This window comes from Sceloporus occidentalis, unplaced genomic scaffold (assembly GCF_023333645.1).
Source record: "Sceloporus occidentalis isolate IW3139 unplaced genomic scaffold, rSceOcc1.0.p SCAF_27, whole genome shotgun sequence".
Taxonomy (NCBI): Eukaryota; Metazoa; Chordata; class Lepidosauria; order Squamata; family Phrynosomatidae; genus Sceloporus; species Sceloporus occidentalis.
The window spans coordinates 9,019,493-9,035,228 of record NW_028317007.1 but is presented as its reverse complement, the minus strand read 5'-3'; the positions used below and the strand labels follow the sequence as shown (position 1 = coordinate 9,035,228).

The 15,736-nt window shown below is 39.5% G+C and overlaps 1 protein-coding gene across 1 annotated transcript; it reads right to left on the bottom strand.

Annotated features, from left to right (window-relative positions):
• Window positions 1–4,441: 4,441 nt before the first annotated feature.
• LOC149299906 (ras-related protein Rap-2a) lies at window positions 4,442–11,353 on the bottom strand. Its single transcript, XM_089485805.1, has 2 exons — window positions 11,040–11,353; window positions 4,442–4,679 (listed from the first exon to the last, which is right to left on the bottom strand). The coding sequence occupies exons 1-2, from the start codon at window positions 11,351–11,353 to the stop codon at window positions 4,442–4,444; spliced, it is 552 nt and encodes a 183-aa protein (XP_089341931.1).
• Between the last annotated feature and the right edge of the window lie 4,383 nt (window positions 11,354–15,736).

Here is a 15,736-nt window from a genome sequence, read left to right as displayed (position 1 = left end):
ACACAGGAATAGCCAGCACAGACACACACACTATCTGCACGTTACAGAACACAATTTAATGAAGCAAACTAATTTGTTTAAATGAGGAGTTAGCGCTAGTTAAAGATGCTGTTCCCCCTGCTTACATAATAAAAATGTTAACATTTATTATCCTCTACAAGAAAAATAAAAGACTCACTCCATTATAGACCCTATAGGGCAAAATACATCCCACATTGGCACCATACCCTACAAGGGTCAGATATAAAAAATAGGATTTTGGATTTTGCCGACTGGACCATATTTTTTGCTTACCTGGATGATAAAACCCTCTTCTACAAAGTTTTCACCACTCACCTTCTATACATGATCTTAACGTATTAAGAACATATGTCCCACTTGCTTGAGATAGAGGCAGATTTTAGTTAAACATAAATGGGTTTATTCACTAAAGGCTAAGTTGGCAGGAGAGTTATGGTTTCAATTCTCAATTCGCGCCACTAGCAAGTTTCTCCAGGAGGAAGGGCCGATTTGGGATAATGCATAACTCAATGGGAGTTATCATGTAGACCATGTGAAATATTACTGTTTTAACTATAGAGAGCCAGCCAAGCTCTTCCTGCAGCAGATGTTCACAGGAGTTGGACCTTAATAACAAGAAATAAAAAGCAAAACTCTCCTGTCAACTAAATGTGTCTTTTGAAAACAAACATTAGCATATAGCAAAAGTTGATTCAAAATTCTTCCATGTTGAATCCATTAAGTTACTCAACTAGAAAATAAAGCATTAATTGTAATTTGTCATTATGAAATGAGATCAAAACAATACCTTCATACATCCCAATAACTGGAATACGTAAAGAAAAAAACCCCAAAAAACGAGACCATGAGACAGTTTACCCTTGTATAACTGGGTTGGACATTATTGGCATCAAAAGGTAGAGATTTGTTTTGTTTTTGGTTTCATTTTACAGATATAAACAGGCTTATCCACTTTCTCTTCAATCTTCTCTATTATTCATATTTTCGTTTGTGGTTACATTATTAATTCTCGTTGGATACTAAAAAAACAGGAACTGTGTACATCATTAATGCATTTCTGCTATACTGCGTCTTATGAACACAAATTTGATATCAGTTCCTTTCTAACCAGACAAGACTTGATGTTTCACAGGACCCAAAATAATTTGTATACCAAATCAATAGAAGGGCTGATATATTTGGTCAATGTTCTGAGAAACGCAGATGTGTAGGAGAATATCAGCCATTTACACATCCTACCCGAGATTCACAACCATAAGCACAACAATGTATTTGTGGCCTAAGTAAGGAGGCTGGTGACCATGATTATGGTTAGTTATATGCGCTTTCACAAAAAAACTATTTAACTGCACAAGAGACTTGCGAGTATCCATAAAAACACTTAGCATAGTTTATTGATACATCAAGCTGTCCAGAGTGATATAAATTGTCAGAAGATTTGCATACACGTTATATACAGCCTGATAATGCAGCTGTACCTTTTTGGAATCCACCAGCCACAATCCTGTATGTCAGCCTAAGAAGTATTTTCTTAGGGTCATGTAAATTTTCTATTCTTTGTCTTCTGTATGACTATGTGAGAATGCTTGAGACGTTTGCACATATAAAATCTTTCTAGTAGTAACATACCAGCAATTCAATCAGGTTTACTGTGGTAATGGAGTGTCAGAACCTTACAGATAACCAGTGTTTATGGCATCAGTGCAAAGTTAGCTGTTAGCTGAATTAATGGAAGTTATTTCAATGTAATCATCCACTGACTATAAGGATACTTAAACATAAGGCATTTTTTATGGCAACCATTCAAACCTGGACAACGGGCTGCTTATAAAATTAAACAGCATCTCCTTTCTAAAGTTTATAGTTATGCCTGAAATGTAAACCAAAACTGAATACTGCAACAGAGTAAACATGAAAAAATAGTGTTTAATTAACTAGACCCAAGAAACTCAAGTATTTGAACTCATTTTGCAGATGTATTACCCCCGGCTAAAGTCTATCTGCTACGCTGGAAAATGTCTTGTAACACAAAGTAGAACATAAGTATTTCCCTAATTAATTATGCTGTGTAGTGTATGTGATAACATTATTAGATACCCCATTTCGCAGCGCACAGGATACAGGTAAAGACATGGCTTCTTCTTATATAGCGCATAAGTCATACTTATTTGGGGAGGTGCGGAAATATCTAGCAATGAATACCCAGTGGTGTCTACTAACCATATTACACTGATTCAATACGATTAATAAGGCGATGAGAAGGTACCTATACATTGTATGAAAATATTTTAATTGGCTCAATAATAAATATCACGTTCCTTGCCTAAGACACGTTACATTCTTGAGCTTTCCGCTTCTCCCCTTCAACTGAAGTTACCCACCTACATTAACTTTGCCCCTTGGAACAATTTCACACAATACCAGATTTCAAGTTTTTGCATTCCAATACCATACTACAAGCTAAAAATATTGAAAAGAAATGCTTAGTTCAGCTTGTAAAGTGCTTTTTTTAATTTGGAAGCTATGGTCCACATTTTTTTATATCATGGTACTTTAAAAGCGTTATTCTGTTTTACTTTCAATATTAGTAGCCAATACAGGGGACGTGTCCCTCTAAAGCATTTATCATTACTTACGTAAATAATACAATTATAATTTTTGTTTTTCAAATGTAACCCTTTTGGAGATTTTATTTTTCCTCAATGAACTTGATCTGTGGCATAAGGTGGCTAAACTAGCTGACTGTAACAATCTCCTGGCCTTCAGATCTTCCCGTACTCCCCATTCCTCCCTCCTAAACCAGTCCGCAAACAGCAGATTGGGAGATTATATTCACCTGTGCCGTTCGTCTAAAGCCATTATCAAATATCGTATGTAAAGCCACCCATACAAAACGCGTAATTAGGCAGAAAAATTGAAAGAAAATGGAAGCTCTCACATACAGCACAAGAGAATAGCTGAGATAACTAGATATTACTTATGTTACTTAAACAGAGAGAAAAAAAAAAAATGATTAATATGTTGTACACAGGTATAAAAATATGGGACCATCTGGAATGTGACCCCTTTTAAGCAATGAGGGAAGTGACCTTCACTAAATAAAACACAAAAAATACTTTCTGTATATATAATAATAAAGCTTGGAGCCATTAGAGACCATTGAAAACTTCTGAGTTATTAAGGAGATCAGAGACAACAAAATATAGAAATTAAAAAAACACTCATATAATGAGTCAACGGATTTAACCTATTCAGTGATGGGTAGTCAAATCAATTTGTGCAATCCGGCTTAACACATGCTATGCAGTGATAGTTTAACATATTTCTCTATCCAAACAAAGAAACCCAGTCCAAACATATATTAGAGTCATATTCATTTTTAGACAGCATATGCAGTTACAAAATACATTCACACAGCTTCACTCACAGAAGAAAAAAAAAAAAAGAAGGAAACAATATATCTATTAAAACAAGTATTTGTTTCAAGAATAGTATGGGCTTAAATTTTCCACAATTCCACAGGATGCAATATAGAATTCTGTTCCAAATTGTAATACAATATTATTCTGTCCACGTAATTTTTTGCTCATAATCTGCATTTGTACACCATTGCCCATGCAAATGATTCAGATAAAATGTTAGTGCTCCAACACCTTGCCACTTCAATGTTCAGGTGCCAAAGATCTGTGAGCATACAGTTACAAAAAAAAAAAATTAAAGTCTTGGCTACTTCAGCTTTAGTATCTCTTCAAACCAATAAACTAAATAAAGAACAAGCCAAAACCACTAGTATAAAGGATTTTCAGAAGTACACAAGCACACATTTTTTGAGTAAACATTACACAAAATTAAAATGTGAAACATATGGAAGGAAGAGGGCATCTGGATGCAATAGGATTCTTGTCTTCTGAAATGTGTTCTCTCTCCAGTTCCTTATTGTTCGTGTGTTAGACGCTTCATTCTTTTTAGATAGGGACATGATTTAAAGGTACAAGTTTCAAACACACAAGCAATCCAGCTTAAAAACAAAATACAATTAAATATTTGCCATATAGCTTTTTTTGAAGAAAAAAATATTTATATATATTTTAGGTTAAATTATAAACACATGAACTGCTTGGATGTTACCCACATGACATTTTCACTATTTTATTGTAGCAATGAGATTCCGTCACTGCCATAAAAACAAATGGCATCACACTTTTCCAATTTGAAAAATTCGTCAGATAACAGGGACAAAATATAAAACAATGGGTTAAAAGCATTAGATGCACATTTTTAGTAGCCATGGAACTCCAAGCCTGCATGTTCAATGATTCTCTTTGGATGAATCATGTTTAAAGTTTAAAAGGGGAAATAAAAGTTTCCTTTTCATCCACTGCTGTGAAAATATGTCTAACTAGATTTACTTATATGAATGCTATTGTATATTGCACGCAGAACAGCAAGGGTCATCTTTATCCGGCTGGGCTGCGTAGTTCATTTGTCTGACAATTTCTGCAAACAGCTCATCCACCATAGTTTTACTCTTAGCGGAGGTTTCCATGAAAGGGCATCCCCAATCTTCTGCTAAGGCGCGACCCTCGTTGGATGATACCTCACGTTCACTCTCCAGGTCAACTTTGTTGCCAACTAAAATCACTGGCACTTTTTCATATCTGAAAGTAAAAAAAAAAAAAATTAAAATATATTTCAATTGTATATTTCAACTGATTTCAAGACATGAAAATGAATATCACATTCTGTCCAGGTTTACCTTGATGATGTTTACTTTATTTAGAAAACACAAGCAAATGTTGATATATATTGTTGATAACAGCTAAATGCTTGAAGCATGGTTATTTGTCATAGCTAAATTCCTCACTGTAAGACGTCTGCTTCATTGATACATGCTAAAAGATGAAAAGGGCACATTTAAAAAGGTGCTGTTCCATAGACAAAATCATCATGTGAAGAGAAATTGATCTGTCCTATTTGTGTCCTCAATGTTCCCTATCACCTAAAAATGGCACTTGAACTTTTAAGAAACTGTTGCTGCCTATGTAAAACAAAACATAATCCCACCAACCTCTTTGATGGTCTCTTTTGTGCATAGCAAGCTCTGCTGCTTCCAAACAAACTCTCTTCTCTCCCTCTGTCCAACAAGTCAGGTTATATTGCAGTCAGTGCAGCTAATTACTTGCAGCTGACCAGTGCATTGGAGTCAGCTTAAACTCCCGGCCTGGAACCCGTGTCAGTCCAGGTGCATGTAAACTGCGGGGTGGAGAACCAGCCTGCCCTATATGTCGTATAAAACCCTGCAAAATCGAGGGGGAATGTATACCCCTTCCACGACAACACCCCGCACCTTGTTACAGTAGCATACATCTAAAGCAAGCATAAAAAACAGAAAATATACTCATTGACTTGCTAAGTTTGAAAACACCCAATATAACTGGTATTTTTAGCTATCCTTGGCATTTATGGGCAAATTTTAAAGCATGAGTCGCTTATTTACCAAATTCGGTAAGTAAGGACTAGAGACTTAACCGCTATTTACCTACTAACCTCTCATAGAGTATGTGGCAAAAATAAAACTGCATTTGTCACACATTCTATATGATCTACCGTGCAATAGTTTGGGGTCGCTTAGCTGTTTTCATGGAAAACAGGGAGATTTTAAACTTAATTAGCCTTAATGATCCATTAGCCTCTTCAACTAAAAACTTGAGATTAGCAAACACAACTAGTCATTACCTATGCAGACAATGGTGCAGAAGTGAAGGTTGCTGATAAACGCGCGTGTGTACGGCTATGAAGATATTCCATTAAAAAGCCGCCATTTCCAGCTACAATAGTCTTTACAACATTTTCCGATCCATCTTTTGTTATTTTAATGGTCAAAATTTGCATTTGAAGCAATAAGCAGTTGGTTGCAGTGACCCTACAATATCAGAAGGAATGTTTAGGTTGTAGCCATTTACCCAGATATGGAAAAATGGCATATCAGACTTGTTATCCCATGTGTTTACGCCTGCATTCTGATGATGAACTGTTTTTGGGTCAAAATGGTTCCTTTAAAATTTTAGCATGCAAGGCTTACAGAATTATTATTTTTTTTTTATAATTTCTGTGCTATTTTCAGTCTAATCAACAACTCTTTAACTCACATCTCCCGCTTCCTTTTTTCTGTAATATCCAATTCCCCTTAAACAATCACGGTGAAGACCCACTTTTGCTTCAACTAAGGATCAAGTCCATACTGGGGGCTTGAATGATTTGAAGGCCAGCAGCTACCAAATCACATTATATTGTTATACTGGCCGCAAACTGCATCGTAAGTATAAGAGCATATTCGCCACATGGGCCTGCTAAGGTTTCTAATGGACCTGCAATCCATATGTGTAAATAACTGGCAAGAAATAAAAGAATATCTATACTTTGTGCTTGGCCCCTTTTAACTTCTACTTAACAGAAGGCTATTCTACTTATCCACCATACAGCTAAACAAATACTATCTTACATGACATCCAAGATTCCTACTAATACTTAGTGTGGGGCAATGCTTGCCTTGGACATGACCCCTTCTATGCAGTCATATGTGCGTGTACTGTGCGCGTGTACAGTTTACAGCCAAACTATCTGGTACAACTTTAATTTTTACCTAAAAAGTAAAAATGTAAAAGCTGGACACATAGGAAATGCACTGAAACATCTGAATTCTGATTCCTTCATCCTGTGAAACACAAGCTCTGTGTGACAGCATATGAGTTGGAGGCATTATTGTCCCACCTTTAAGATCAATGCCTTAATCTTAGCCCGTAAAGGTCATAGGGTTTAAAAGCATTTTTACTAGGGGTTTGTCAAAAAAGTAATTTTCAGGCCTCTCATTTGCAGCACCCACTCAAACCATCCATTGTTTTTGGAGAAGAAGTAGATCTTTCTTTGGAATCTATTTTAATTGAATACAGAACTGCAGAAAAGTGGGGTTTGCCTCAACTTTTCCCAATATGCATTACCTACAATGGTGACCTACAGACATAAATTTACGTGATAAGCCACAGAGTTGATTTTTGAGGGCTATGCTAATTAAGTCCTTTCTTCCATAAACTTGTATGTCAGATGGTCCCTCTAGGTGATCATAACACACACGCATATATATATATATATATATATATATATATATATATATATATATATATATATATATATGAAGCACACAGTATAACAACGTGAGAAAAGCAGAACCTAGATATTAAAACAGCAGAATATTTTGTGATATAAGTAATAACGTGTGAGGTGTGAGGTCAATTTATTTCATTAGGGCACACCAACTAATTTCAAATGGAAAGTACTTTTTTTGTGGTCTATGCTGTTGTATAAAAGGACATGATATGAAGCAGTTACACCATTTCCAGTGTATCATACATGACTGAGGACAGCATGTTTCCTGAACTTAAGACCCTTTCTAGACAAATAAAATGCAATCCAGGAACTTTATTGGGATAAACATTTTGTTTCTTGCTTGATCCAGTGTTGGAAAGAAAGATCAGGACAAAGGGACCATTCCCGTGTACTTAATGCACATTAGAGTTTAACAGGCAAAGAGTTAACTCCATGCTCACAAAGCAAACAGACATGCACCTCATGCTACCTACATGCCCAGTAAACATTTACACACTCAGTGCTATAACTGTATACTCATGTCCTCGAGGGAAACATTTTATCTTTGCCCAGCTCCCTTTGACTAGAAAGGCAGTCCCACCGAGCATGCGCAATCAGCATACTGACAAATGGCTCTAGGTTTCCGGAGAGGCAGGTGGAGTTAAATGCATGCAGTAAAATGCATGTAGGGTTTATATATTAATGATCTATTGTATGTAGTTTTGGCAGTATAACCCTCGGGAATGCAGAGTTAATGACAGCGAATCACTCACAACTTGGCTTATTTCAATCCTTTTGCCCCACATTCATTCATCCATTATTTTTGGAAGCCTCACATTTGTACCTAAATTTTCAGCAGCTCCTCTCAAGTGCGGGGGGGGGGGAAACGGCATGGCTACCTACTGATGTGGAAAGAATTGTTACAGATTCGGCACTTTGGAAGAGACAGCACTTTGCCGCCCCAAGCCCCTTTTTTTTTAGCGGAGGAGAGAGAGGGGCACCGAGTGGTTTTTGCTTACCAAGTTGTCAGTACCCGCTCGGCGCCCCTCTCTCTCCTCTGAGCGCCCTCTAGCTCAGTCTCGGTGCCGGCTTGTAATGCTGAGCGGCGGAAGTGACGTCAATTTCCGGCGCTCAGCATTATAAGCCAGCACCGTGGCAAAGCAGGGAGACTCGCCGCAGGACTGTTTAAAAGGTAAGTACAAAGGGGGGGGGGGGGGAAATAGGGTAGATAATGGCCACGGTAAAGTTTAAAATGCCGCCCGCCCCCTGGCGGGGGTCATTTTAAACTTTGCCCCAGGCGGCATTATGTCTTGGGCCGGCCCTGCCTGTTACATGCAGTTTTCAGACATTCTGATAGCACAACTACTCCCCTACCTCTCCGGTGAATGTTTATTTTATGACTTTTTTTAATAGTATAAATTTGTTAAAGTAATAAAATTGTGTGCATAACTTGTGATATGTCACTACATGGGCTGTGTGCATCTCAGTGCAAATAAAGTATGCATTTACTAAGGCTGTAATATACTTTGTTTACATTTCTTTTATTATTTGCTTTGGCATACATGGAAAACTATTTGCGTATATAATATATATATACACAAAGTACCATGCTTAAGTTTTAGGTAGGCCTGAAAAAAAAATGCTGTAAAGTAAGAATGCTTTCAAAAATTAGACATGTTTATTTTTATTATTTAACAAAATGCAAAGTGAGAGAACAGAAGAAAAATCTAAATCATTCATTATTTGGTGTGACCACTTTCAAGAACAGGATCAAAGTCAGGGATGTTGTAGGCATATAGTTTAAGAGTATGATTAAACAATTATACCAAAAAGGTGCTAAGGATCATTAATTTAATATACAGGTTAAACACAATCATTAACTGAAACTGAAAAAGTCGTCTGTCTGAAAGACAGTTTAATGTCAAAAGTCATACACCATGGCAAGAGTGAGCATAGCAATCAGACACAAGGTAGCTGCATCAACAAGGTCGATTCCAGACAGAAATTTCAAGGCAGACATGGGTTTCCAGATCTTCTGTCCAACCTCTTTCGTAGCACAAAGAAACAAGCAACATTGAGGGCCATAGATGCAGTGGACGGCCAAAGATACTTGGTGCAGTAAATAAAAGACAGATCATGTTTACTTCCCCTGGAAATCATTAGATGTCCAGCAGCCGCGTCAGCTCGGCACTGCCAGAAAACAGCGGGACCCTGATGCACCAACCTACTGTGCAGAGAAGTCTGGTCATGAAGTCTTCATGGAAGACTTGCGGCCAAAAGGCCATATCTCCCATGCGGAAACAAAGCCAAGCAGCCAAGACAACTATTCCTGAAAACACAGGAACCGGGGTGACAGCCCTGGACGGATGAGTAAAAATTTGAAATATTTGGTTGTAGCAGAATACAGTTCATACACTGAAGGGCTGGAGAGCTGTACAAGAATGAATGTTTGTGGGCAAACAGTGGATGATGCTTTCTAGTTTGGGGCAGCATTTCTGCAAACGGAATTGGGGATTTGGTCAGAATTAATGGCCTCCTCAATGCTGAGTACAGGCAGATACTTGCTCATTATGCAATACCAACAGGGAGGCATCTGATTGGCCCAAATTTATTCTGCAGCATGACAACAACCACAAACATACAGCAAAAGACATTACAAATTCTCTACAGTGTACAGAAGAACAAGGGGTCCTGGAAGCGAAGTTGGGCCCCCACAGAGCCCTGATCTTAACATAGAGTCTGCCTGTGATTACGTAAGGAGAGAGGAGCAACTGAGGCTGCCTAAATAAAGAGCTGTGGTTAGTTCTACAAGATGCTTGGAACAACCTACCTGCCAATCTCCTTGAACAAGAAGAAAAAACCCAAACCTGTGTGCAAGCGTACCTAGAATAACTGATGTGGTTTTGAACGCAAAGGGTGGTCACAGCAAATATTGATTTGATTTAGATTTTTCTTCTGTTCGCTTATCTTGCATTTTGTTAAATGGATTAAAGCAATTTATTTATAGATATATATACACACACATACACACGCAAGATTTGGTGAAGGTGAGTTGCCATGGAGTGATTAACTAGCTATACAAATATTTGCTTTACAGCACTTTATATGGAGAATACATGCAGGGTACATATATGTATAAATACCTTCAATACTGGAAGAAACAGAACATAAAATGAGTAATTCCATAGAAATAATGAACAAGATTCATTTCATCAACCACTTCATTCACATTTTGGAATAGACAAGTAAGCATTCCAAACTCCTTAATATAATAGGATAACAGTAAGTTCTATTGTTTGCAAGCAGAACACTCTTTACCTAATGTATCGATTGGCAATCGTGTGTCAGTTCTAGTTTTGTACCCTTTGAATGTATGTATGTATAAGGAGTGCTGCATAAATTGTTAGTTATCTTTTATTTAAATAGCACAAACTACATAAAGAACCATCTAATAGATGAGCAAATGTTATGACTACGTTTCCTGTTTTAGCCCAATACAATGATCAGCTTTTGATTTGGTGAGTGGGCCATTTGCAGCAAGGTGTATACTAGACCGAGTACGGAGACAAAAGGGCCGCATTTTGGACCCATAAGGATCACACAATCATTCTAACCCATCTGTTGCTTCCACTATCCATCTATCTGACCGATGACCCGGTATCATGCCAGGGGGCATAGCGCAGGTAGAGATGCCAATGCAGCCCCTGGACATGGAAGCCAGGAAGCCCCGGTGGGGTCGTCACCCCCATCCTGCCACCCCGGCCACCTTTAGTGAACGAGCACCTTCCCCAATCTAATGAATGACAACGCCCTGCACAGCTTCTCGTAGCCCAGGGTCCCCCCCATCATGGACTGAGCCCCCTCCCCCCGCTCGCCTTTTGACGCGGATGATCTGGTCCCTCATGGGCTTGATGTCCTGGAAGCTCTGCTGGTTGACCAGGCTGTAGACCAGGATGAAACCCTGACCGTTCTTGATGTACAGGTCCCGCATGGAAGCGAACTGCTCGGTGCCGGCGGTGTCAAGGATCTCCAGCACGGAGGGGGACGAGTCCACCTCTATCTCTTTGCGGTAAAAGTCCTCTATGGTCGGGTCGTACTTTTCAATAAAGGTGCCGGTCACGAACTGCACGGTCAGGGCCGACTTGCCGACCCCGCCGCTGCCAAGAACCACCACCTTATACTCGCGCATCGTCCCCCTCCGCTGCCCGGCGGCATGCAACACCCTGCTCCTCACAGCGCGCTACTTCTGCGCCTCCTCCTCCGTCGCCGCCGCCCCTCTGCAGCGGGCTCCCGAGGCATGGGAGAGAGGCCGGGCTGCGCGGCCCGGTACCCAGATACCACCCTCTTCTCCCTTTGCAGAGCGGCCGACACCTCTTACCAGAACCCAGCGTACCGTGCCGGCCACAAGACAGCCCTCCCCACGGTGCAGTACGCCCCCGGCGCGTCATCTCTCGCCTTCCTTCGCTGTTGGCTCCTTCACTTGTCACCATAGTAACTGCAGGTCCTCCCGCTATCAGGGCGGAGACCAGCTACCGGCTAACCAATCAACACTACCTCTCACTAGCATGATGGGTAAAGAAGGAACGGAATATGCAGCTTCATCCAATCAGATAAAAAGATTATTGTCCAATAACTGCACACCCCTCCTCTAACGGCGCAGCTTTATTCTATATATACTATTCTTATCTATAGATATATAGATATATACACATATATTTTAAGTACATGTATTTATATAACATAGGGAGCGGCTACGCTGTTAACTGCTTTGCAGAGTATGATTATTTGCGTGTTATATAGCATAGTTGTTTTGTTGTTGTTAAGGGAACAGCAGACTTGATGGGAAAATCAGATGCTGGGTCAACTTAGGCCAAATACCTTGGACTTGTCAGTGCTGTGTGTGACAGACTAGAGGTCCTTTTCAGGGGCTTTCTGACTACTACAGGACCTCATGCATGAATGAGATTGCAGAAACTATATATATATATATATAATGTAAAAGGGTGAAGCCGTATTAGTCCAGTAGACACGATGTCAAAAAATAGAGTATTGCAGAGTATGCGGTGATACCTTTTTTATTGGACTAACATAATATTAAAAAGACAAGCTTTCGAGAGTTATCCTCCCTTCATGGAGTGATTGAATGAACCTGCACCGAAGCTCCATCAAAGACCATGAGGAAGAAAAATATTGCACCCCGGTAGGACATCATTTCACACAGAACAATCACTCCATACAAAACCTAAAAATTAAACTACTCAAAGGAAATTTCAGAGACTCTCAGGAAAGAAAAACATTTGAGATGAAAATGATTACACATTTTAACACCATAAAAGAGGGACTTAATGTGGATTCTGGTTTCCTTACACACTACCAGAACTTCATATGAACTTCATCTAGTCATCCAATGTCTAATTGCTGTTATCTTTGATGTTTTACTGTGGTTATTGGTTCCCTAAGTTTATTTGTTCTGTCCCTGGGTTATCTCTCTACCTCTCTGCATTTCTCACCTCCAGACCTATTATTTACGACACCCCACTCAACCCCCCCCCCTTATACCATCACTTGTTTTAAGTTGTAACCTCTATCATGTTGATTAGTATTGCTTCAGACCTGATGAAGGGAGGATAACTCTCGAAAGCTTGTCTTTTTAATATTATGTTAGTCCAATAAAAAAGGTATCACCGCATACTCTGCAATACTCTATTTTTTGACATCGTATATATATATATATATATATATATATATATATATATATATATATAGTAAATACAATCTCAGATGAACAATATATATATTAGGTAGATACAACCTCAGATGACGAGCAACACATGATATATTACATCGTGTCCATATTTATTCAATAAAAATAAAGCCAAAATGGAGAAGCCATGCGTGGAAAAAAGTGCACCTTATGATTCAACAACTTGTAGAGCAACCTTTAACAGCAATAACTTAAAGTAATAATTTTCTGTATGACTTTATCAGTCTCTCGCATTGTTGTGGATTAATTTTAGCTCACTCTTCTTTACAGCGTTGCTTCAGTTTATTGAGGTTTGCGGGTATTTGCTTACTCACAGCTCTCTTAACCCCTTAACGTCCATTGCCGGGTCAGGCACGTCATGCAAAACGGTCACTTAACGACCTATGACGTGCCTGACACGTCATGAGACTTAAACAAGCTTAGAAAGTGATCAACGATCACTTTCTAAGCTTAAACGGTGTTGCTGTAATGCCTCGATGTCGAGGCATTCAGCAACACCGAGATCGGCATGATGGGCCATGTCTGGCCCCTCCCCGGGGCGTCAACATCCGCCATACATTGTATGGCGGCGGACGCCCGTTTTAAAAGCGTTTAGGAGGCGATCAACGATCACCTCCTAAACTTCAATGGTGTCGCTGGAATGCCTCGATCAGGAGGCATCCAATGACACCAAATACTTACCCCAGAAGGCACCCAATCCTCCTCCAGCAAAGTCGAGGCTTCACTGTCTCTTAAAAAGAAAACAGTGTCCAAAACGTGAGTACAAGGTTCCCAGGTCCTGTGGCTACAAAGAAAGCCCAAATCATAAACCCTCCACTGCCATGCTTCACAGTTGGTATGAGTTGTTTATGCTAATATGCTGTGTTTGGTTTTTGCTAAACGTGGTGCTGTGCATTATGTGCCATGTCTGTCCAAAGGTCATTGTTTCAGAAGTCCTGTGGCTTGTTCAGATGCAACTTTACAAACCTAAGTCGTGCTGCCATGTTCTACTTAGAGAGAAGAGGCTTTCTCCTGGCAACCCTTTCAAACAAACCATATTTGTTCAGTCTTTTTTTTTACAGTTTTTACAGTGAGGCCTGTAGAATCTGTGATGTAATGCTTGTTTTTTTTGCAATTTCTTTGAGCATTGCATGGTGAATTTCCACTTTTGAAAAATCTTTCTCACTGTAGAATGATGAATTTTAAATTGTCTGGAAATGGCCTTATAACCCTTCCCAGATTGATGGGCAGCAATAATTGCACGAGCAAGTTTGACTTTTATAGAGATGGTTACATTTGCTGATGATCAATTAATCGAGGGCATTTGATTATCAGCACCTGTCTCCTACTTAGCATATTAATTCTCACAAATGGTTTCATTTTGACTTTATTTTTGTTGATTAACCCTTTCTGTACCGATGACGTACCTGGTGTCACGGTCAGGACTACTTGCCAAGCCGTGACTGTGTGGAGGGCGTGGACATGAAGGGGTTAATAGCACCAGGCCTCTGGATTTACTAACTTGACCCCTTAACAAGGCATAAGTTACACCAAATTAACCCCCAAATCCTGCCTGTATCCCGCCAGGCAGTCTGCCACCACTCACGATTTTGATACCGGATTCGTGAGAAATCCGAATTAGAACATTTATCTCTATATATATATATATCAACCCACCCCGGCCAACCAACATATATATATAACAATATGGTAACGTGTTATCCTCTCTTAGGGTTTGTGGATATCAATACTAGAGCCCAAAGACAGATTAGACAGACTTAGATTATGAATATTTTAATAACAAAAAGACAAAGATTACACAGTGCCACAATTACAAAAAAAACAAGACATACAAAAGAAAAATAAAACAGCAAACAGTTCTTAAAAACAAAGGGACTTAAACACAGGACCCTCACTCACGAGTTTCTCCAATAAGCTGGCCTGTGGGAACTCCTTAAATCCAGATGGTTTCTTATGATGTTGTTCCGATCAGAGTGTATCATGGAGTTCTGCTTTTCGGTCACTGCATTGTCCCTAAATCAGACTCTGTTTCAAGAAAACGCCCCTCTGACCACATGTCCAATTATATGACACCTTTTCCAAGAATTGGTTCCCATCTTTGATCTGCCAATAAGTTATGGTGGGGTAAAGGTGATGGAAACCCCTCCACTTAAGATAGGAATGGAATTCCTATAACTCAGGGTCCTGCTGGGTTACCCTTCCATGCATCCACTACATTATATGAGTTAATCATGACACCTGGTACTTCCTGGTTGGGTGTCACCCACAGACAGGGACATACCAGGTACGCCATCAATGATGCGCAGTCCAGCGCCGCTATGGATGCTGGTATCGCGAGGGACGGCTGTTACTGACCGCTGGGTGTCCCCAGCGATCCGTAGCAGCCATTCCCCCTCAATTCCGTGCACGTGATCGCTTTGAAGCGAATCACAAGCACAGAATTTTAATATTTAAATAAAACTGCGGTCTTCAAGGGAAGACGCATTACAAGGATGCTGGTCCTGAAGGGGATAAAACATGACATGGTGTAATATGTCATGTGTTGTTCTTCTGAGGTTGTATTTACCAAATGTTTAGATGTGCTAAGGAACAGATGATTGTTAATATGTACTGATATGTAAAACCATAGAATTCAAAAAGACTATACTATTCACATGACTGTACGTGTCCAAATGAGTGAAATTTCCTGGCTAGTTTTCTCTCCAAAAATATATACTTTAGTGGGGGGGCACTGGAAGGCTGCTAAACAGTCCCACATTAGAGAGATAGGCATCACAAAATAAACTTGGAAAATTCAAGTTTGGAAAA